The 25,509-nt window shown below is 38.3% G+C and overlaps 1 protein-coding gene across 1 annotated transcript in view; it reads left to right on the top strand.

The window, feature by feature from the left end:
- Positions 1-16,451, top strand: part of LOC139736375 (uncharacterized) — a 46,546-nt gene extending 30,095 nt beyond the window's left edge. The window contains exons 7-10 of the mRNA XM_071647130.1: positions 1,227-1,322; positions 14,029-14,227; positions 14,752-14,925; positions 16,385-16,451. Of these exons, the coding sequence (XP_071503231.1) occupies positions 1,227-1,322; positions 14,029-14,227; positions 14,752-14,925; positions 16,385-16,451 (536 nt within the window). The remainder of the gene's footprint in view (positions 1-1,226; positions 1,323-14,028; positions 14,228-14,751; positions 14,926-16,384) is intronic.
- Positions 16,452-25,509: the final 9,058 nt, after the last annotated feature.

Genomic DNA, 25,509 nt, shown 5'->3' with positions numbered 1-25,509 from the left:
CTGTCTCACTCTGATAAACGAAATCTCACGCTAAACCCCCAAAATGGAATGTACATGACTACAAAAATAAATATATCTCTAAATTCTCTGATATTCCGAATATCGATATGCCCAAGCCAAAAATTTCGAGATTTTCCCACGCGGGTGTAAAGCTTAACCAATAATAATTGTTTTCGGTTTGCGCGCAAAGACGAGCTATTGGATTACGATTGGTTTCTACCTATACCACGTGAGCGTAGCTTGTACTTTTGGCAAATTACAGTACATGTATGGCTATGACGTGTGCTTTACATCGCTTTACATACACTGACTGTGTATGTACGTACGTACGGCCGCACAGCAGGCTGCCAGGCGCTATAGTATAGCCAGGGGGTCACTACCGCTCCCTCGCAGTGTCTCACGCCAAACTCTTACTCAAGGTTGGCAGCCCTGATTTCATCATAATTGTCCACGACATCAAAAGAGTTAAAGGGAGCCTCCCTGTGTCTAACATGAGAGTGGTCGTATTCTGTGCAGAGAAGAGAGTGACAAGTGACTACTGAAAACCACCGGGACAAAATGTGTTGTAGTTGAACTACACTGCCTTCTTACATGTACAGTAGGATGCAGTACTTGCCTCAGTCCCACATACCTGTATTCAAGTTGGGACTCTGGAGACAATGTCACTTGTTGCTACACTCCTCCAACTTCACATGAGGAAGTAATGAGCATTTAAAGAGGCAATATGTGCAATTTGCGTGTATTGAAATATGTTCCTAAATCTAAATTAGGGCTGTTCTGTTATCACCTACAGTATCATACAGAGAATTGCTCACAATTTTTTTTTCTCTGTTCCCCCAAATTACTTGTATGGTAATATGCTACTTCTCATTGTATCAAGAAACAGAAATTAAATCATATACTTTGTGAGATATCAGGAGAGATACTTGTGTTTATTTCATACTTGCCTTTTCATTTGGTCGTTGTGTTTCTAGTCGTATTTCTTCCTGAGAATGCATGATCACTGAGCTTTGAAATATCTTTTTCTTTCTCGAAAAATTGATTATGTAGACAAATTGCTGGCATGTTTTGCTCTTTGCAACTTTTCCAGAAGTATGCATAGGTAGAATGAAAAAAAAAAGGCATTTAGAGTAGTGTGGCATATATTTTAATGTTATTTGACTCTTTACTTTTCTTCTTTCTTCCATGATTTGGGACAACTTGCAATGGCTCGTCTGCTGTTCCAGGAAACGAGAGGAAAGATGTTTCACCGCGAGGCACGGCAGATGGTAGGAACGGAGACGCGAGAACCAACAGCATGCAAAGAATAAGAGGCTACGAAGGTGAAATACAACTCCCATACTCGTTCATTTTTCTCACTATAATGTCATTTGAGCTCCTCATATCACAGAGTATGCGTGTCCAGTTTTCTCTCTGTAGTAGATTGTGTGATATGTGTCTGTGTAATACACCTATTTTTTTTTTTCTCTCTCTCGTCTTGAAGTGTAGACTGCATCAAATGACAGTAAGCATATTAGCTGTTGTTCAAGGCTTGAGGTAATTATTGAGTATCAGGACATTGGAGATACACATTTAATCAAGTTGTGATTTCAGTACCTGGTACCATGTGAACCTTTCAGCAAGTTACACCAGAGTGTGATGAGCATTCAACTGTTCAAGTTGAACTATTGTTGACAAGCTCCATATAATTGATCCAAGACTGTGTTCATTTCTATCTGGAACAAATTGTCACAATGAAGAATCTTTTGCAATCTACGTGTTTGACATGATACAGAAATTATATCTATTTTGAGAGAATACTGGCTGTTATCTCCAGAATATGGTTGAGTGAAATAATGAAAGAAAAGTATAGCAAAATCACTAAAAAACAAACAGCAAGCCTCCTGACAGCTAGTATGCTTGCTATAAGTGATGGTGGTAGTTTTAATGCTGCTTTCTCATGTTTTGTGTGTTTGTGTCCATGTGTGTGTCTAGTTTTCAGTGAATGTGCTCTTGATTGTGCCTCGTTGGTCATCCATGCCTATGTATATGCTTTTCTACCTGTTTCATGTCACTTCCAATTCGCCAACTTCACCCTGTTTTCTCCCCCCCCCCCCTTCTACGCGGTTTACATTAGCTACCCATCAGAATGTTTTGTTGCTCTTAGTCACCTTAATAACCTGCAAATTAGCCTGGCTTCCAGGCTTCGAGCTGTTTTCTCACATCTGTACCATTTCTGCTTGCATTAAATGAACCAGCCTGGAGAAAGGCTATCTCACCATTACCAAGATTCGTGGTGTACGTGCCCTCCTGTGTGAATTACATGAAGGGGTAGTCTCGACTCTAGACTGATTTCTGGTGCAACTGAATGAGTACGTTTAAGTTATAATGATGCAGCCTTTAGCATGGAAGCCAGGCTATAAAGTAGTACACCACTGCTGTTTGGTATCCTTACAGTATGTCTCAATCTGAGGTTCTCCAGCAAATGATGTGTCATCACCATTGAAGGGGAATGAGTTATTCTGCCGGAAATTGTCCCACCTTTCGCAGGAAGTGCACTCGAACTCGCCATTGCAAAATTGATTCTTGCCACCAAAAAAAAAAAAAATGAAACTCCACATATTTTAAAGCATGGTAAACAATTGTCACACCCCCTATATGTGGTCTCTTCCCCCAACTGATTCCCCCCTTCTACCACCACCACCACCCTATCCCTTGAATACAAAGTGACAAAGTTGTTGTGAGCGTTGTAATTCATGTACAATGCAAAGTGCCTACTTCCTCTATGAAATGAATAGGCAGTTGATGATGATTCAGAAGGTCAATTTATCAACATTTTTGCACTAATTTCCTTTCTTTCTTTTTTTAAACAAATGTTAGTCAAAAAGCCCCAAGCTTCTGCCACTATTTCATCTGTAGAATATCCTCAGAATATAAAATGTGTTTGGGAGAATAAATTAATGATAATGTATGAGAATTGACCAATCAAATTGCAGAGATTCTAATGCCCATTGTATAATGGCCAACTAAAGTGAGATGTGGTGACCGATGGCATGATTGGCAGAACCACAGATTGTGATACAACTGTAGGCATAAATCTTTAAATAGTGAGTTCATAATAACTTGTTATTACTATTTAAAAAAAAAAGCAACAACAAAAATCAGATGTAAATTCAGAGCTTTGTGCAATCAGGTGTTACTGACAGCGCTTTTTGGCATTATTTTGGATGGCAATATTGTATCAGTGAAGACTATGTGTCCCCTTGAAATCAGTGAAATGAAGTGTGGTCTCGCCATGACACATGATGGGGACTGTGTTGTCTGAATGGAGTCTGCCTTATTTCCTTCGGCAGCAGTGTCTGAAACATGTTAATGATTTTACTGGGAGTATGAAAACCCAGTTTTCAGAACACAGCCGGGAGCACATGCTACTCACAGTTTTTACATGTTGTGGTTGGCAGCTAATCTATTAACGTTGATGTGAAATTATGTGACATCGCAGTGTTTTGATATCATAATTTCATATTTTCATCAAATACACTTTTGCTGTATCACATTTTGTTACTAACCATGGAAACAATAACATACAATTATAATAGCCATATATGCTATTAATAGTATTAGATGCTGTTTTTTTTTGTTTTTGATCCTGCATGTACATGAATATCAAATTTAATGTTGTTGCAGGTTGAGTACTATCTGTCACATTTATTTTGCTAATATTAGTGTTTGAAAAAGTTATGTTTTAGAACAACGTTTGACCTTTTATCATCATTAGTTGTGCTCACACGAGAAAACAATGCTATATTATTTCCATTCTTCATCCCAATCCAATCAGTAATGTTGCAGTGTTTAAAATGTTATGACCCCATGCAATAATCGTAAGCACTGGTATGAATGCGACAATATCTATGTGTTTGCTTGATATTTTATTTCGTATTTATGGCTGTTCCATCTAACCTCTCCCATTATGTGCGTATATATGTTTGTCTGTTGTGTGCACCTATATGTACGCGTGTGTTTGTGTGTGTATGTACAGTAGACGGCTTGAAAGTTAATGGACTGCATAGAAGACATTCAGAGGCACGAAACGGGGAGTACAAAGCGCCCCCTAAGGCTCTGATCAGACGCAGTCCCTCTCTGGACACCCCTCAAAGAACGCAGTCCGCAGGTAGCTAGCTCACAGAACTAACATTACAAGTATCACTTTAACCCCTAACATGCTAACACCCACGTAATACTGTCTCTGCTCTCTAGTAATACCCAATCATGGGAACCTCGGGGTTGGTGATTGGGACACTAATGGCTGGAATTCCTGCACAGGACATACAGCACTCTTTTCTTTGAATGAGTAATTATCTACTAATGAGGGTGGGGCATGCATTCAGGTACTGTCGGTGGTGTTGTTTCTGCATCAAAGAGTGAGGTGACATAAGGGGGTGAGAAAATACCAGTTGCATGTCCAGTTTGTTCATTCAAACTTGCTTTGTGGGATGTAGGTATTATTAAAGTCCTTGCACATTTGTCACCTTCAACCATCCTCTAAGATTTGCAAGGTGATGTAATGTTCAAGAACCCCCCCCCCCGAAAAAAAAGAAAAGATACAAATAAATGAATAAATAAAAAAATAAAGCTGTGTAAAGTGCATGCATGCAGAGAATAAGAAGAATAGGTCGCTCTGGTGCATATTCATTTGTGCAAGGGACTCGCCATTTGTGTTTTTAACAGTACATGTACTTCTATTGCTAACACTGTTGATTTGCCTGCTTCTATAGAGGTGATGATGATGGTTGTTTGTGTTTTATCCTTTTATAATATCAGAAGTCGGGGAGAAATGATGAATGTACTACCTGGTGAAGAATATATGTCAATTTTATGTATGTCACATGATAAAAACTAAGTGAAACAGGAGGACTGCATGTTATTTTTTTCGTGATTTTAGGATCTCCTAGCCGGCTAGGAAGATATGGTGGTAGTCCAAAGAAGCGTGTTCAAGGTATTCTTCAGTCAGTTATTCAATTGCTTCATACCCAATACCAAGCAAACTCATCCTAACTTGACAAACCCATGCCGTAAATTATTACCAGTTTACTCACAAAAAGAAAGAAAGAAAAAAAAGTCAACCATGCAAGAAACCACGCAAGTTTACCCCTAATAAAATAGAAAAAAAAAAAGGCAACCATGTAATCATAAGAAATGAACCCATAATGCACCAATTCATCAAAATCAAGTCATGCAGTAATACCATCCAAATCACTTGGCTTATAAACAAATCTTAAAAGCTACATATCACTTGAATTTTTGAGATGGTGAAAAAACAAGAACGAAAAGCAGAATGGCTTTCTTGGCTCTTTGCAAACGTGGAATTAAAGTTATGTGCTATTGCAATGCATCATGCGGTGTCAGACAGAAAAGAAGAAAACCCACCCGAAAACAAGCACCTCATCTGCCAGTTTTTCCTAAGTTTCACGCATCAGAACCGTCAATCCATACCCATCTTGTAACGCAGGCTTACCTCTTGTCCCCCGTCCGAGACATTAAAACATTTTTTTTTTTTTTTGCAAGCGTAACAAAGAACTGATAGATGATAAGAATGCTTCCCCTCTAACAGGGTTGGAGATGAATACTCACATTTAGCAAGCCATGTATTATGGAGGCAACTAAAGAAGTAAAGTAATATGGGAATGGAAACATTTATTCCCTCCAGGACAAGAATGTATCGGTTTGGACAATTTCTTAAATAAAGAGCAATCACAACTTTTTACCACTAAATGATTTTATATACAATTATTTTGTCATTTCATGGCAATCATGGATATGTCTTTCATATTCTTGAAGATTTATGAAGATAAGGCCACATAATGAAAATGTTCTTCACATCATATTTTCACTCATATATTTTAAACAAGTTGCATGCCATATACCCCATGTCAAGCTTCAAATTGCCAACATATTTACCTTTTTATTTGTTCCCACAAAGTACAACTAAAACATATCATGCATATTTATATTCATCCTTCATTATTTATCAGTCACTTTTGGCATCAGTGACATTTCATTGTAAAACGTCCTGTTAGCTCATACTCTGAAAATGAAACTATAAGCCTGGTAACCAATTGCCTCGCTGTTGCCGTAAAGTAGAATTTCACTGTATCGTGCATTTTTTTGCCCTTGATTTTTTTTTCATCCCCCATTTGAGGCAGCAATATTGTTTCACGGTGCAAAGTTGTGCTAAGACATGTTTCACGAGAGAAAATGGGGGAATCGCATTAAATGGAGGTAGTTAACAAATGCCTCCTCCCACGAGTGGACATCCAGCTTTCTGTGAGACTATAATTAGCCCGACGGTCTTCCTTCCACCAGGAGAAATGAGATTATCAAGCGTCTCGGCAAACATGACCGCCATCTCGCCATCCTAATTAGCACCTTGGCACCCTTGAGTGTCCCGAGGATGCAGGGGTCTATTGCCTCTTTTCTCAAATCCATCTCCTTGAATGTTTCCATTTTCCCCCCCTCTATTTCCCCCTCCCCCTCCCCCTCCCCCTTTTCCACTCATATCTAAAGATGCCTTCTTTTCAGCTTAGTCATGCGAAGAGGAAGCTTTTGTTATTTTGCCCGTAGGTAGGAGCAATTATTCACTTAAATTTTTATTTCTCTAATGGATTAATGATATATTTCTTGATTTTATTTTTAGAGTCCATGCAAATTTGTCACAAATCCCTCTGCTTTTATGCAAGCTTTCTCATTGGATTCCCCAATGTGCATATTGATTTAGTGCTTCTTGTCATCAAAATTGTTTGCCATCAAAGGGGTTGAATATACATTTGATACTTATCATGAATGTTAACATATTTGTAAATTTAGGGTATTATTCAAGGAATTTTCAGTGAATTATTATGTACCTCCCTGAGGCGGGGTTTTTATTTTGAACGATTTTCGTATCATATGAGTGGAAATCAGTCTATACATAATAGGAACTTTATGCAGGGATTCCCTTGGTGATACTGAATTGATTCTCATGACCCCAAGTCAGCCATTTTGTATTCCTACAGTGTTGCCTTCACTTTTATACGTGAATCCTGATTATAGTGTCATAACAAATAGAAATGAAATTCCATACTCATTCCTTGAACAAATACTATAAAATATAAATTTGTCAACATGTTATGGAAGGAAGACTTCGAAGAGAAAATATCTAACAAGCGATATCTGTATTTTTGACACGAGCCCTCCAAGGGAATAGCGACTCAAGCAGAGTAATAAATGTGAACATTTTCTCATGGGATGTATATTGGAAAACCAACAACCTAAAGTTAAATACCTTTTCTAATGTCTGTGTGATGCATGAGAGGTTTATTCTTTCACTCCTCATGCCAAGTGCGGGCTGTTATCTCCGCGAGCGGATATAAGATTTCAGATGTGGCAATGTCAAGAAATGATTTTGCGTGAATCGGTGGGATTAAACATCGCACGCAGCCCGTTGCGGGATCACCCACTCTCGCCGACACGGCGATGCACCCGGCCATTCTCTGTGGGCGCACTCATGCCACTGTTCATTAGCAAGGTAACCACGGCGACTGGGTCGGGACGGAGGAACATCCCAGAAGTAATTCATTATCTCGGACAGATTGCCGCTTCCCCCCGCTGCCCAGTAGGGTGTGAAAACTCTAGCCTTTTGCTTGGCAACTCTTTACTCAGATGGCTAAACTGGGAGGGGGGGGGGGGGTGGGGAGGATTTCAGAGATCCAATGACAGGGAAGCAGATTGTGCAGCTCATTAACCGGCATCTGTAATTGGCTACGAATACATATCACAAGCAGACCGGTATTTGGCATGCTGGAGGGTACAGAAGGAAAAATTGGATGTAGGGGACATGATGATACATATTGAACTATGATACTTTTAGGACAGTGACAAGATTGATGTGAAAAATACATTATATAAATGATAATGAATGTAAGACCAAATATTCAAGCTGAGTTTCTTCTCATACAACAAGAGCTCGTGGACATCATTTTTTCTCTGAATTTTCTTTTGATACATGGCAGTTTTAAAATGAAATTTAGCTCTCCAGTGCCCTTTTATTTTGGCTTCTGAAAATCGTATCTGGCTTTGAAATGAATGCTGCATGCAGAACTGAACTTTGCAATGAACAAACTTAATCTGGTCTGGAAGTGATAGACTAGGGCATATGGAAGTGTTGCACCTGTGTGGTTTGGGATGCTTATTCATTCAGGAGAAGACGACCCTATGTTCAAGGTGAGCACCCCCTCAGTGTGTGAGCCGGAAATGCTCAGCTGTCAGTGGTCAAGAAGGGACAATAGGTGGCAGAAGATGAAAAGCTCCCCCCCCCAAAAAAAAACAAAAACAAAACAAAAACAAAAACAACCAACAACAACAGCACGTAAACAAAAAGCAGACATTTAAGAGATACATTTTGACAGAACTTCAGGCTTTTAAGAGCTTTTGTGTGTGATTGGTCCCTAGCTGGCTCTTGTACTGAGTGACAAATATTGCAAAATTGATATTATGGAAGCCAGTAGAGAAACAGTAAAACATGGAAACATATGTATTTGTCATAGACAGTAATGTCATGCGCTACAAGAGGGAACCCAAATTGTGTTTTATGTATACAGATGGTAGCATTTTTTGGGGTGTGACATCTTTTTTTGGTATTTTTCTTGTGCTTGTGCTTTTGGTAGATACTGAAAGAACCTAATAAAATGACAGAAAGGAATGCTGTTTGATTAAATGATTATATACTTCCTCCCTACCTATCCCCTCCCCCCCCCCCCAAAAAAAAAAAGAAGGAAAGAGAAGAAAAAAAAAAAAAGAGAAGCTCTCCTGTATAGTCCTTGAAATATTATAAATCTCGAGTATGAATAATGACATGAAACATTGCAAATGAAGTACTGTGCATGTGATGTAAAAGGGTTGTCCCACAGCTGTCTTGAGGTAATGCTGCTATGAAACAAAGGGAGCAAGTATAGCACAGGAGGACAAATTGAAAGTCATAGAGTTCCAGACAGATCAGGTTGTGAGGTTAGCTGGTAATGGGTGGGCAGGAAGCCGCAGAATCTCAACACCAATGACCTCATTTTTTTTCTTTCTTTTTTTCCCCCCAAAGAATGATTTCCTTATTCACATGACTAATGTGTTTCTAAATGTCATATTGTTAATTTTGGAGGAGATTGGGGTTTTGGAGGGGTTTGGATTGGGTATGGGGTTGAGTAGTGCTGGTTAGATAAAATTGCCACATGGGAGAGGTACAACTGTATGTGGAGATTGGATTGTGCAATCCTTGTATTACTTCCAAGTTTTTGATACTGGTAGTATTTGAAAAAGAAAAAAATCTATTTCTGAATTCTGCCCTATGAGATGCAGCTCTGTATGTTGCATTTTGATATTCGGATGGTAGAAATTACTGGGTCACAATAATATTTGAGTCAGTTTATTGCTGACATTCCAAGTATAGTCCATGGACGCAGAAATAAAACGGCATACATATTATACTTCATTATAGAATATAAAACATATATGGCAGAAATGTGTCAAAAGAATATTTGAAACAATACTAGAAGGACTCAGTATTTCTGATCTGCACAACACTTTGAAGTCGTACTATAATGCACCTTTATTTATGTATGTAGAAAGCTGATTTTTTTAATTTTTTTTTTATAGTACCACCTATAGATATTAATGTTGGGTGAAGTGTTATCTGATGAAGGGCTATCATGTGAATGTGTTGTGGGAATCCCTACCTTAATTCAGTCTAATGCAACTGCCTGATACGTCTCCTACTGCTGCAAGTGACCTTTGAGGTAAAAGGTGTGACCCTCACACGTCGACTTGAACAAGACTACTTCAGTGTCATGATGATAGTGTGGTATGATGAAGGTTAAAAACCACTGAGGGTAAAAAACCAGCGATCTTATTATCAATGAATTAGTGCAAGGTCAAACACAAAGACTTTTGCGGACTGGTGTGATCGAGAAGGGTTTGGCATGTCTGAACTTTGGCGGTTATCAGAACTACTCATAGGCGGTTACACACAGTGTAAGCTATAAAGTTCATCACCAGACTTCAAGAACTCACCGCCGGTGATATGAAATTAAACCTTTCGTGGGAACACATGTTAATCACCATTCATACACCTCTTATGTTTTCCTTGTTCAAACAAAGAACCACTGAATGGAGTTTATTAGAGCAAGCGGCAAAAATAAAAAGATAAGTCTGAGCATTTGAACGACTTCCGCTGCCGTCAGCTCCATGTTTGTGCCACCCACTCCCACACCACCCACACCCTCTGAGTTCTTTGGAGAAACCAGTCAAAAGAAACGCCTTACATTGTAGTTTGCATGGTGAAGCGTGACTCAACTAATCTTCAGTTGGCCTGGTTCTGGATCGCTGACATTCCAGTTCAAATGATAAACATGACATTGATATACAGGTAGTTCTAATTAAATCCTTTTGGCAATCATACATTTAAAAATAAAGATAATAGGAAGAAAAGGAAAAGAAAATTATTAACATGAAATAAAACAATAACAAATTATCAAGTATGATTTTTCCTTCACACTGTAGGTGTCAGATTTGATGTCCTGTTCTTCTGTTGAGACATCTATTGATGTAACATTGTGTGTTTCCTGTCTCATTTCTCACACACCCTCTATAAATTACCTGTCATCTCCGTACAGCATGCCAGTTGCCTGATTGCCCAATCGCTAGGTGCTCGTTAGCTTGTTCTGTGCATGATTTCAGGCTGTGTTGATGTACCGCATGAAGGCAGTCATGTCATATACTGTATATGCCACATAGACAAAATTTTTATCTGTGAAATTTGTCATTTTGTATTATATGCATACTCAATTCAATGGTCCATTATCCATATCATTTCTTCTGATATATGTTTAGGAGACATACTATTGATGGAAGAGGATGTATTGTTACAAATCCTCAAAAAAAAAAAAAGAAGAGAAGAACGAAACAGATAGAGGTTAAGAAATGTAAACAAACAGAAAAGACAAGAGTTAATGAAGTGCCATCTGTGAAGTCAATGCAATTTGCACATGTCGGTGAATTGTGCATGACCAAAAAATTGGGCGAGATTTTCCCCTTTCTCTGAGATGTGTGGCGACATACTGAGGCTTGCAAGCGCAGAGAAAGATTCCGAACATGCCCAGTGTCTTTTTTATGAATCACAATCATAGTAGTTATGATAAAAGTTTTATCATCCGGGGGGTGTAGGGAGGAGAGAGAGAGGGAGAGAGGGAGGGAGAGTCATACAGAGTGTGCTGGGCCTTCCCTATGTCGGTTAATCAGACGTTTCCACCAAACACAGACTCTCTGTCGTTTGGCAAACCGTTTTATGCAGGCGTGAAGTTTGGAGCCTGTAAAGTTCGGACACATGTAGATGCGTCATGCTTTTGATATGATGGAAAAAAAAACTGACAATGCAAAAAAATAAAATATCAAAGTCATCATTCTCTTTTTCTCCCCTCTCTCAATTTGTACCTCTGTAAAGAGAAGTTTGCGTCCAGGGAAAATCTATGCCAGCAGATGTAAAATGTTGGAGCAATGACATTTTACGTTCATTGGAAAGAATAGAAAGAGAAATGGAAACTCCTAAAATAGTGATGACAGGCTGTTGTTGTTTTTTTCATTTTGAATATTATTTAGCATTCTCCACTGTGAGCAGATACAAATTATTTCATAAATGTTCCCCCCAAAGAGGCTCTATCTAAATTAGGGGAGAATATGGGGGAGTGGTATGCCCTGTATTTCAAATAAGTTGTCAAGCAAACTGTTGGTTATGGAGTAGAGTTGATTATTGTTTGAACACAGCATGGAGTGTGGGTACTGTGTAAAAATTCTCCCTAGTAATGTACTATTTTCAATGTCTCATCAAGTGCTGGCATTTCAGTGTACTAGAGGAATAGATCCCCCAATGTATTCCTTTTTATAGAGAGGACCCTTAATCAAATGTCTCACATGCTTACATGTTCATTTGACTAATCTCACGTTCTCCATTGTTCCATTGTCCATTTGCCACCCCTTTCTCACCTCATCCCCACCACCTCTGGTCACATCTGATATATGACCTTTGACATATGACCTCTGACACACCTCACGACTCTTCTCCATCACTTATTTCTTCTATATCTAACCCTCCACTCCATTCTACCCACTCCTTCACTGAAAAAAAAAATCCCCTTTTGAAAAAAAAAAAAAAAATTGGGAAAAAATGCTTTGAAATGCAGGAGATCCGCGTAGATATAGTTATAGCCCGGGTGCCAGACTTGGTTACGATCGCATGCTTAGCAATGAGGAGGATGAGAATGAGGAGGAGGAGGCTCTTGACTTCATGTCGGAGCTACAAAGGCCTACTAACTTCATGGGTAAGTCGGTTGGAAGGCAACGAACGGCAAGCACCGTGCTTTTGATGACTCCGGTACCCCTTCCCTGTCTAACCCCGTCTGGTTTGGACCGGGTCACTGCTCTTTCTCTTCCTAAAAAAAAAGAATGCAAATTATGCAATTTGTGCAGTAAATCAAACTCGACTTGTTTTTTGCCTAACTCTTAACTGCAAATCGTTATGTTGTTGAGGTGAATGACACATTGCCGTTTTCACATAACCCCACAACTGCAAAGCAGTAGATTTGTAAATAAAAAAAAAGAAAGCTCTAACTAGCCCTGCCATATTTATTTAACCCTAACATGCAGGTTAATTGGTTTTCAACTTCATTCATTACCCCTTGTACCCCTACTTTTGGTGCAACAGATGGTTCTGGTATAATAACATGCATTTCTTCTCCCTCATAAATCTCTTTGAAGTGAATATAGTAATGTCATGTGCTCATGAAATGTAAATGATTCTTTTCCCGCTAATGTTTGCCATTTGAACTTGTGCAGAAATTTCTCGGAAAAATTAATAGTCTCACACTAATGTTGTCACCATTTGCCACTACTCACACGGTTTGCATTTTGCTCCATTAGCATAGCTTCAGCATGAATTGCATATGATCTAACCCCCATGACACTGTTCAACTTTCTCTACAAGACATGAAATTTTGCATTAAGCATTGTACGATGTATGTTTATTGTCATTTGCAAATAATCCCGTAAGTGATGGATATAATCCTGCTAGTATTCATTGTGTTTATTGAAGTAGGTAAGACTTGGTCATGAAATCTTTCTGCATTTTGTTTTGTTTGTTTGTTTGTTTGTTTTTTTTTTTAAAGATTTTTTTTTTTTTTTTTTGGGGGGGGGGGAACTAATAGTACATATTAAAATTTGAAAGGTATTGCCGGGAAATGAATTTTTCGAGGAAGGTAAATATGGACTAGGTATTTTTGATAACAGTACATCCTGGTTAAATCACTCTAGAATTGTCATGCAAATACCAGAAATATAGAAGCTTTACTTCTTTATTCCTAATCATATGGTTATTGGTTTTCTTTTTTTTGTGCTTTTGTTCCCTGTGTCAAGAAATGTGTCTGTATGAAAATATTTCAGATCAAATTGAGAAGGCTGACAATAACAATGAAATGTACACGTACCTGCCGGTGACGGCTTACTCGGGGCACAGAACAAAGGATCTGTGCCAGAATGTAGTCTGTAATTAGGCCAAATGATGCTTACATACAATGTATATTGATTCATGCATATCATAAATGGGATCAGGGCCCCTTATTGATGTACTGAGCTGAAACTGATTTAAAACTGGTATCAAAAGCTTATTCCTGGCTGATCTTATACTAAAATCAGTTAGTAAATCGCAAGTCTTTTGCAATTTTGAGATAAAAGTGTTTTGTGGGCAATCGTATTATAGTGAATTTGTGCAAGATAGTGCTATTAATGCAATTCATATAGAACTTTCTTTGAAATGTTGATTCACATATTTAATCATACAGTTACATATATGTAATCATTAGATTATATTTACCCGGGGAATCTAGCAGTTGAATTGAACTATGATTATGAAGACTGCCTTAGAAGTGAAAGTTTTTTGAGATTCATTTTAAACTTTCATCCAAACTTGGTTTCCAGCTGAGAAGCAGCCAGGTCACAGAGGCAGCATGCCCAACCTGAATCGCACCTTTGTCGTCCAGCCGCCACCTCCGGCCCCTACACCCTGCACCCCGCCCCAGACCCCCAGCAGCAGCGAGAACCACCATCCGCATCAGGGCATGGAGAGTGGTGGGGAGTCTAGCCGCCTCAAGCAGCCCAGCAGCATTCCGGTCAACAGGTAAGGAGGGGCACTCCCCTATTGAAACACACAGGTGACCACCTGGACGTCAAAAGAATTCTAACTTTCAGACTTGGCTTTCAGAAGTAATGCTAGCTGCAGAGAGTGGAATCTGGCATTTACAATGAAACTACAAGTGCTTAGTTGCAAGACATGCAAATTATGTCTTCCTCGACAACTTTGTATTCTGATTTAGATTCAAGGAAAAATCAAGCCATTGTTGAGGTACATGTATGTCTAACCTAAATATAACCTGCAGACTTCAGTAAAACCACAAAGGAACCTCTAAAGTGGCTCTATCTTTAAGTGGAGGAAATGTTTGTAATTCTTGATCATTTCTTGACAAGTTATATTTAATTGTATTAAAAGGAGGTTGATGATCTATGCATGTTATTTGGTAGAAGAGAGAGTAAGTTTTAGTAGAGTATGTGCTGATACTTTGGTGCACAAAAAAATGATTGCAACTCCACTTGTACTGCTCTGACGAAAAATGATTGCTAGCGGATTGTGTGACAATTTTACAGAGCGCCCTCTCCCAGGACGTTGAAGCAGCCGTCGCCCACCAAGCTGAGAGGGGCGTCGCCCCATCGGAGCAGTGGCATTCCAGTCCGAGCCAGCCAGGTGGAGAGAAGCCAGATCCCAAGGCCTCGGTCCGCCATCATCCCCAAGAGTGGCATACCAGCTCCGGCGAGCAAGGGGTGAGTTAGAGTACAGTTGAACCTCTCTTATCCGGCCTCCCTTTATCCGGATCTCTCTATTATACGGACGCAATCTCGCCGTGATTTTTTTTTTTTTTTAATAATTACGGGAGGAAAGGGGGATTCCCAACTCCTTGAGAACTCCTACACAAACACACATGAATTACATATACTTGGTACATTTCTTAATAATTATTTAGGTAAATCATCCCAAGAATTGATAAAAGAAAATGATTTCATTCTTGCAAACACGAACCTCTAGTTTTGGGTCTGTTACTGAGTGTAATAATGAAAAGGTTGCAGTATACACATTACTACATGTGGTACTACAATGGGCTACATCAGTACATGTGTATGTATATGTACATGTATAAAGCACTGAGTCTCCCGTATCCGGCCAAATCCCTTATCCGGATGAGCCCCGGTCCCTACTTGTCCGGATACGAGAGGTTCAACTGTACTTTGGAGCAGCTTCCAATCAAACTGACAATGTTCCTATAGTAATGCCCAATAATTTGCATGGAGGAGAGGGAGGAGGAGGGGGTGGAGGAGGGGGAGGAGGAGGGGGAGGAGGAGGAGGAGGAGGAGGAGGAGGAGGAGGGGGAGGGGGAGGGGGAGGGGGAGGGGGAGGGGGAGGGGGAGGAGGAGGGGGAGGAGGAGGAGGGGGTGGAAGAGGGAGCACAATGCAGAGAAGATGAAAATGAAGATAGAGATGGGAAGATGACAAAGGAAAAGGCAAAGATGTAGGGGAGGAAGACGATGGAAAAAAGGAGGAGAAGAGAGAGAAGAACAAGAAGACAATAGAAGATGTAACCAAATGCTCTGAATGATGAGTGCATGAAAGTGACTTTAAATGGTATTTTTAGCAGGTTGTCATGATCTTACAGGAATGCTACATATATTGTAGATACCAATCATGAGGTTCAAGTACAGCTGTCTTAACATCTAGCATTACATTGCAGATTACTATTTGAGATATTTTACTGATGTTGATTGCAATACTTTTTATTTTTAGTGTTTTATTTTTACAGGAATCCTTCCAGATTAGAGTACACAATTTCATTTTTCTTTTCCTTGGCACAAAATGAATGTAGGTGTGACAAATTACGACACTGAACGACGCTTTTATTTGGATTAAATTACTGGTAGTTAAGAGGCAAAGAGTTTCTGATATATCCCTTATACTTTGAACCAACTCTGCACATACATGTATGATCATACGTGCAAGTCTATTCCTTCACTTCTTTTTGGGGGGTTTTCTGTTCTTCACACACCTCTCAGGCCAGCAGTATCCCCGCGCGGCTCCGTCAAGATGAGAGATGATAGTTGGAGGGAGGGTTGCTATTGACGACGGCCTCTCTTAGCAACCAACCAACCATCATCTCCTGGAGGAAAGTGTCCCCGTGTAAGGATCCGCCAGCATCATGTCTTTGTCCTTGCATTACACTCTGGTGGTTAGAGGCAGTATGACCACCACGGCTGACTCCATCAAGGCGCGTCGAATCATTGCCATGACAAGGATCTAGATGAAACTTTCCCCCAAATTAAGGAAGTCGGTGAACTACTCGTTTAAGAAAGTTGTCTAAACTTTGCTGCAATAATGCAAGGACTTTGAAGGCAGGTTGTCAATAACTCGCCTTCAACATGAGGCAAATGAAACATGTAGAGGAGATCTTCATTTGTTTGCTCTGGGTTGAGATGGATCATGACATCAGCAGTGATCTTCCAAGCAGTGGAGCACTCGTCTCGATGATGAATATCTGCTGATTCTGAGGAGCACCACAGATGCAGTAGGCTGATTGTAAGAGTTCATCAGTTCTAAAAGCTCTTGATGAATACTTTGGAGAAATTACTAGGTTTAAAAACAAACAAATCATCTCATCGTGCAGTGCTCATTGGTCACACCTTAGTTGCCAAGGCAACGCAACATGTATCTGAACGATTATAATTTGGTTTAAGCATGAAGCGTCAGTATGAAAAACAGCGTGAGTACACTACGGGATTAAATGTAGGTGTCATTAGCTGCAAAGGGGTGCCTTTGACAGATCAGCAGTGCATTTCCTAATGCATGGACATGCCTGTTTGGTCCTAGTAGTTCTGATTGGCCAAAAAAGCATTCATTAGTAGTGTAAGGTCATCCAAGTCATTAGAAAAAAAGTTTGTTCTGTAAGACTGAAATAAATGAATTTCAAAGTACTGTATAAGCTGTTATTTTTACATACAGATATTTTCGCAAATGAGCAGGTCATGGACATTTTCGCGAGATGTTGTTTTTGCGAAGTGACACCGAGGCTATTGTAAGTGTACTATTAGCCTTGCGCATGGTGACACTTTTGCGTGTTGTTAAATTTGCAGTCCAAAAATGATTTGCGAAAATTAAACCCTCGCAAAAATAACAGCTTATGCAGTAGTGTGAGATCTTAAAGAAATGAATATGCTGAGATATACATGTAGAGATGAAGAACATTTTATCACATACAGATTTGAATATCTGACTTGAACTAGAAGAACCGAACGCATGTAGTCGGTCTTCTTTATTTGTGGGAGTAGGCGTATTGAAAGGCAGGGACACTCATGGCCAAATCAGTGGGTTTTAATTTGACACATCTTACACATAAACTAGTGTTTTACAGTACCAAAGGAGAACAGTAAGGAGATCGGTGATTCAACTTTGCTCAAGGCATTGATATTGCTTGCATAGGTGGCATACATACAATGCAGTCTTCATTTTTATTTTATTTCTTTTTTTTTCCCACTTTGTGGGTCCATATGATTGCTCTGCGCACGTTTCATGCTATAGGAATGTAAGGTTGGCTATGCTATGAATTGCATTTTTTTTTAAACCGTCAGCATTATAAAGTGTTTTGAGGCAGCTGGACAAGAGAATGAGTGAGTGTGTGTTTATTTGATTACCAGGTGATAACATGATACCATAGTGTAAACGGTGTGTATAAGGCAGACATTCGTATCAGCATTCCATTGTGGGCATAAGATAAAATGAAAGTAAACTAATGTTACTTACAGAATGATTTTTTTTTTTCGTTCGTCTGTAAGGTGAAAAAGACTTTGGTATATGATTCGTAGGAAAGCACACATCCAAAAAACAAAGGTGTGTATGAAGGAAATATGGTCATTTCATTTCGGTGAAAAATCTTTGTTTAGGAAGACTTTGATACTCATCCAGCTGAAGTATATACTCAAAGAAATTTCTTGTGCACATTTCTGATGTGCCTATAATGTGTTTGCAATCTCAAACCATTGGAATGGATTAATGCTCACTCATACTCATTGCAGTAAGTTGTCAGATACCGAAATTGACAAAGAATATTGAGACTTTAAAAGAAAATGTTCCGCATTAGTTTGAAGCACTGCATAATTCATCAGACTACAGTGTATTTGAAGAGTTGGATTTTGTAACTTTGGCTGCTGACTTTGTTTTAGGGGCATCCAAGTTTGTTTCATTTGTGTGTTGTTGTGTACCTCATAATAGCTCAGCTTTGCAATGGTGTATCTACTTTATTGATAAACCTGGAAAAAAATAAAGTTTGTTTTGTTAACAGGGTGTGACTTCTTTTTGTAACTTCTGACCAAATAAATTTGCTGTGAAGTTAATCATAAAGTATATGATTGAAAAATTCTTTAAAAAAAAATCACTCTCCACTTGTGGAGTTACAAAAGCAATATTATTTAATCTGCACTGTTTTTATTTCTCACACACAGAATGCTTTAAAAAGATGCATTTTATGCACATTTTCCAGGATCTTTATGAAATATCTCTTTAATGTGATACAGATAGTGTCTTTCAGTTAAACTTCATTTCACTGTGACTTCGCCAATTCTTCGATTCACTTTGGTTTGTGCATGAAATGCAACTTTATTGTACCTTGTCTAGAAAGTGCGAAAGGTCAACTGAAGTAAGCCTCTTAGACAATATGTTTGTGTAACAAACACTTTTTGTTGTTGTTCCAAATTGACAGACAAATTGTAAAGAACCCCATGAAGACTTCAAATCCTCAAATCTTGGTGAGAAAGTACTACATGACAGAATTTTAGAGTGATAGAAATAACCTGTTACCATCAACCCACCCAATTTGTCCATTACCTACCTTCATAAAGATGGAATTAAGATATCCTCTAAAAGTGCAGTATAGTAGTTTGACTGTATTTAAGAGAATGACAGTTTATGTAACTATACATATGAGTAAGTAAAAGTATTAATGGCCTTATATAACATGTTTGAGATGCTGATGGAACATAAAATACTGTATACGCCATATATTTCGCGAGTCTAAATTTTCGCGAATCGGGAATTCCCAATTTCGTGAGTGGTTAAATTCGCGATCGTGGAGTCCTATACTGAACAGAGAAGTGTACACGCGTACGTCACATTCACATCGAGATCAGAGTCAATATTTTCATGAGTCTTTAATTTCGCGAATAGCACCCGACTCGCGAAATTCGCGAAAATAAAAGCGTCGCGAAATATTCGGCATATACAGTACGTAAGCGAATTGTGTGTTGCTCATATTTTGTGTTTTGCGGTAGAGTTCGTAAACATGTCAACCTCTCCAGATTAATGATAATAAGCTGTTACGTGTTGAGATGTCTAGTTTGGAAGAGCTAGCTTCTAAGATTTGCCAGTAGAAAATATAACATACTGTGTGTACATGTAGCATTGTTTTTTGTTACTATGGGAGTTTCAATCTAGTTTTTCTTTTCCTGCTTCTGTGTATCATTAAGAAAGAGAGCGAAGAGAAGTGTGGATCATGTGTGCAATTGAAGTAGATACCTACAGGGATGATATTTATTATCTGGTTGAAATCAGTAACATCTTCATGTAATCATGTCTACGGCTCAAACTGCAGTGGAACAGGGAGGAAAAAGTCTATGTATGATGTCAGTTTTCTGAGCTGTGTGTTTCAACAGAGATCGTGGGTCATTCAAGTATCACATTGTGTGCACAGCCTTCTTGCAAGCACACAATGAAGAAAGAGTCTTTGATTGTTGGGGGAATCTTACGAACACCCATCCACAAATCAGGGCTACACACTAACCCATTTTTTCTACTGGTCCGACCCATCTGTCGGAGCAGTAGGTACCCAGTTTTTCCATATTTTTGACTGGTCTATTCCTGAAAAAGTTACTGGTCTGACAGTGATTGTTTACTGGCCAGGGACTGTTGGACCAGTGCCAGTGTGCAGCGCTGCACAAATGTTCCATCTAATCCTGAGGATTGATACATGTACCTCTAGCCGGTCTTGATAGTTAGGATTGACAAGTGGCATCTCTCCAGTGCCAGATGTCCTGTATTTCCACAAAAATTCCCCACAATATTAACGCATGGTGCAGAACTGTCACAATGTGGTTTACTTATCTGCTGCCCTCACTTGTTGGAAATGGTGTAAACAGAGAACCGGGAAAGAGTAGACCGTGTCTCAGCTACTGCTGTGAAAGGATGCAGTATAGGAACAATGCCCAAGGAATGGGATTGGATATATGCAATGGACATGTGAGCAGATGGATGCAATTTGCACTGTGGTTGGGATTAGTTATAAACATGAGCCAGTTCTCTGTCTAGCGTCATTTTTCAGAGTGAGCATGATTCTTAGCATAGTTCCGCAGCAGATTCCTCAAAGCAAAAGCAAAAGCAAAAGCAAAAGCAAAAGCAAAAGCCAAGAAACATTCCAGCATTATGTTTTTTGTGTTTCTTTTTCTTTTGAGGTCTGTTTTTTTTTTATGTCTGAAACCTGCCTGCTGGTTATGTTGTTGATGTTCTCCACTTCAAATATTCGCTGTTTTTGCTCAATGTGTATAAGAGAAAGATTTTTGTGTTAAAAAAACACAAAACAAAACCAAAAAAGTGTATTTCTCGAGACTGCTGCTGCTATGAGCTTAGTTCTGTGTTCAAGATTCTGTTTGGAAATCACTCTCTCATGAGGAAAACAGAAATATGGAAATTCTATTTTATGTTAAGGTCACAATAATGGACGTGGGTCGTGGGAACACAGAGGAGGGAGTAAAATGAAAGTTGACTGTGGTGCTCATCTGTGAAGATGTTCAACCTTCTAACAATCATGTGATGTATGTTAAGAAGGTCATGACGATCATTTACTGGGCTGTGTGAGTGATACCTTTCCGCATCGAGTACCATAACTCAAATCTCTACCATGTCTCGTGCTGAAAAAGGCATTTCATATTTCTCTCTGATGAAGATATGGATATTGACAATGAGATGTTTGTAACTAAGGTCACTGGCTATTCTCTTCAAAAGTTTAGAAAACTTTTTTTTCTCCTTTTTTACTTTTCAGTGAGTGTGTGATGAACTATGGAAACTTTGGGATCAAACAGCATGGTCAAATAAAGTATGTTTGAATGTACATGTATAAATGAAATATGTCACTAATTCAAAAAATGGTCAACACCGGAGTCGTGTGATGTGTATTAAGCTCTTACCTGTAACTGAATATATGGTATTTATTAATAGAATGTGGTGATTTGGGTGACCATGAGAGCATTAAAATTCTGTGTGACTTAAATGTTTGTTTTTCTTTTAATTTCAATTTTATCAAAGGAAGACAAAATCCTGTAAGTATCTGTCATGAAAACTTTGTTCTTTCACAAACAGGAACTAAGCAATGTATGCAGAAGACATAAATGCACAGAAAGCAGGAGAAAAAAAAAATAAAACACCCCACACCAATACCAGCATTTCAGGCAACATGAATTTGACTTTGTATGGAATCTGACTTTCTGAATTCGAAAGGTTCCCTGCCAGATCAGAGCATTGATTATTCCTATTGGACTGACTCCAGTGTTATTCGAAAAATTTTCTCCTTGAAGGGGTTGAATCCTGCCGGTTATAGAAGCAACACCATTCATGTCCACTATAGAAAACTTAGATCCTAATGACTTGCAAACTGGCCTTGACAGTCTAAAAATATTCAGGAATGAAGGAAAACAAAACTTAAAGAAAAGACGTTCTTAAAAGTTTCACTCAAGTCCATCCCACCTATGTGTGAAGAAAAGCATTCTGTGTGTTGTCTGCATTCTTGCTGTGTCAATCAAATCTGTTTTAACACCTTCTCCTTATTGAGGAGCATTTAGTCTCTTGCATCGAAACGTTTCTTGACTGTGCCATGTTTCTCAAGTATTTGTCAATGTTCTCTTTAATGAAAAAGACAACTTCCACTGCAATTTTTTTCTCTTATTTTTTGTCTGAAAAAAAGGGGAGAAAGTATGAGAGACAATACAGAAGATATGAAAAGCAGTATATTATGAAATAAAAATGATTTCATTGACATGAAGTTGTCAGTTGATCTGTGTTGTTTGTGTGTATTGGCTACATACAATTGTATAGGTATGTACATTATATGTTTGCATGAATGTAGCAGTATGTCTGTGTGTTAAGTGTGTGTTTATATTTATATGTGTATATAAATATATCATGTATATACACTATATATATGAATACATACACACATGCATACAGAGATACATTGCTAAGATTTTGTGTATACATACATATCATCATCAAAAATAAAACTGAAACCCAAGTTCATGCTGTAATCACTAACAGTTTATTTCGGCACACAAATTTTCGAGCGATTCGCTCTTTCTCAAGTGTTCTTGATTCTGAGAGAACAATAACAATTGAGAAAGAGCAAATCGCTCGAAAATTTGTGCCAAAATAAACTGTTGGTGATTACAGCATGAACTTGGTTTCAGTTTTATTTTTGATGATATTATAACACCAACATGTGGACGACCTACTCAATATACATACATACATACATACATACATACATACATACATACATACATACATTTACATTATACTATATAACATAATTACCACTTAATAGTTTGAGAGCACGAGACAGATGTTGATATAAACAGAAAACAACTTTTATTATACACCTGAAAGAAATCATGCAAATAGTTTTTTTTTAGATGTTGAAGATGTACATGAAGAGATACACAAGGAATAACTGGTGTTCCGCATAGATTCGAATAATGGACATTGCATTTGCAACGTTTGTTCAACAAGCACATTCTGTTCACTCCGTCCACTTGGCCTGATTTTTTTTTTTTCAAAAACCAGGAAGACAACGCGTCAACCATTTTTTTTTTTTTTTTTGATGAACATCTCACGGACAGCTTATTGTATCATCACTTCCAGCAAATCTCTTTTTCTTCCAAAGCGGCAATAAATAATCTGAAAAACACTTTTATTGTACATCTATATAACATAGTGGCTCGATCTGCATTTGTACAATTTTTCCTCCCCTTTCTACACAGATAGTTTACAGAGTAAATATGGAAAGCAAAATAACTCTAAATTAATATATCTTCTCCGTCAGTACATATAAAAGAATGTGCATTTTACTTTTATATCATGAATTGACTAGAACAGAATCAAACAATCGCTCACACTGTCGAATCTCACGATTTAAACATTAGAACTTGATGAGCACACATATTGCAAATTGATCATTACACAAGATTTCTCTTTTTTCTTCTTTGTATACAATGCTAAAACCATTCACACTGAAATATGTTCTCACAGATACTGTATTTACATACATTTTTTACAGACACACCACACACAACAAACGATGCTTTTTTGTAGATTCAAGATTATGATGCAATCTGCGCATCCCAAATTTACCACGACTGCTCCAATGACACCTGCTACAATGAACTACAGGTAGTAAATCCACAAACATGATACCAGTCCATAAAATTAGTAATCAATCAACATGATATGCTGACATGATATCCACTAGGCTTTACTTAATTACATTAAACAGTTATTAGCATGAAGGCCTTCTTTTGTCATAATTGCCATTTAACTGGGAAACCACAAACCGTGCTATTAAAAGCTGTTTAGCTTTCATAGCAAACTCTTGGTTCACCAGTCAGTGCTGAGTGTCCTACATTACTTTAACTTTCTCAACCCTCATTAAAAAAAAAAAAAAAAAAATGTTGTCCACACTACAAGACTTGACATGATTTACTCTGTGAGAGGCACATTCTTACAAGCACATTTCGTACTAGTACTTTCATAATCAGCAAATACGGAGCAACTTCCTAAACCACTACCTTCCCTTCCCGGAAACCAGAAATATTGACAATATTATCCAACATACCAAATGACATCAGCTTGAAAGTGATATCGCTGTCGAGAGTATATTTATCTTTATTTATGTTTACATACTTTTGTTCTGCAGCATTACAAACATATTATCAAAATCGTTGAGATCATGTACTATCAAATTCATTTTCCTAAAATTCTTTTTTTTCTCCCTTTTCCAAGTAGGTCCTGACTGCAGAAACAAAAAAGAAAACAAACCTCTTGCTTTTGTGAAGGAAATATTGCACTTAAATCAAACCATCAGAAATAATGTGATATCTTTAACAGACAAACCCTTTACGACTTAGAAGTCACCACGGAACTTTGATGATCCTTAATGAGCAGAACAGGATCAGAAACTTGCTTCCTGGCGGCTGTGAAATTTTGCCGTGCAGACCTGTAGATAACCCTTCAGAAACTACCCCATCCATGTTAAACACACACACACCACAAACACAAAGAGACAATGAACAATGGTCATAACAAAACACTTCAAAACTATGCGCAGAGACTGTGAAAATTCGGCTGATGAAAACACACAACATCTTAGTCCAATCATTCAAATGGCAGAGCGAGGGCTAAGGGGATAGTAACAGAACTTCATACTTTATATGGGTATGATTTCTTTGATGGGATGAGATGATTCCCTTTTTCCTCTATGATTTTTGCTGATTAGCACTGTTCCCCACTATAATGCAGAATACATTTGAAAGATACACAAACTGCTGGGAAAGTAGTCAGTATTCAATGGCTGGAAAATCTACTGATTCGCTTCTTATTTGTGTAGACAAGGTAACTGTTATCAACTTTGGCAATTGCGAAAATTAGCAGGGGGAAAACATAATCATACACATCTCCCCAGCGGTACTTTGGTGTTAAGTTGTTTGTTCAGTTGCTTTAATGTCTCTTTCATAGACAAAAATCTAAATGTAATGTATATGTGAAGAGAGATCTCTGTATAGAAATGAAGTTAAAAGTTCCGCTCAAATTGACAACATATTCCAGCTTTGGAGAACTGAAGCCCCATGTGAATCATGTTACCCTTCGCATGCTCTGGGTGCCGACTGGCACAGAAAATCCCATAGTATTGTACTCACTGTTTAAAGTCCACAGCACAGAGAGGATGAAATCATATCCCCTGCACCCATCCCTGCTCTGCCATATTGGTGAGTATACTCAGCAATATTAGGTACAGTTGTATCTATAGTTACTCTCTGCACATGGAGTTTAATGACATGTTTTACAAACACTGACATTGTTACAGTTTCATTCCCTTTATAAAATGTTCTTATTTCAATACGGTACACAGAAAGTGACAGTCACATAATCCTGGTTATAAACAATAAATCTAAGCCTCAAACACTTTTGTGGATCTCTAAATTAAGATTTTACTTTTTCTATTTGGGTGTGTGTTTGTACAAGAACTGGATTTGGTACAGGTTATGTGGTAC

This window comes from Diadema antillarum, unplaced genomic scaffold, assembly GCF_040938485.1.
Source record: "Diadema antillarum isolate AM-2024a unplaced genomic scaffold, OU_Dant_1.0 seq00000642_RagTag, whole genome shotgun sequence".
NCBI classification, from domain to species: Eukaryota; Metazoa; Echinodermata; class Echinoidea; order Diadematoida; family Diadematidae; genus Diadema; species Diadema antillarum.
The sequence above is the reverse complement of the archived record's forward strand: the minus strand, read 5'-3'. Positions and strand labels throughout refer to the sequence as shown.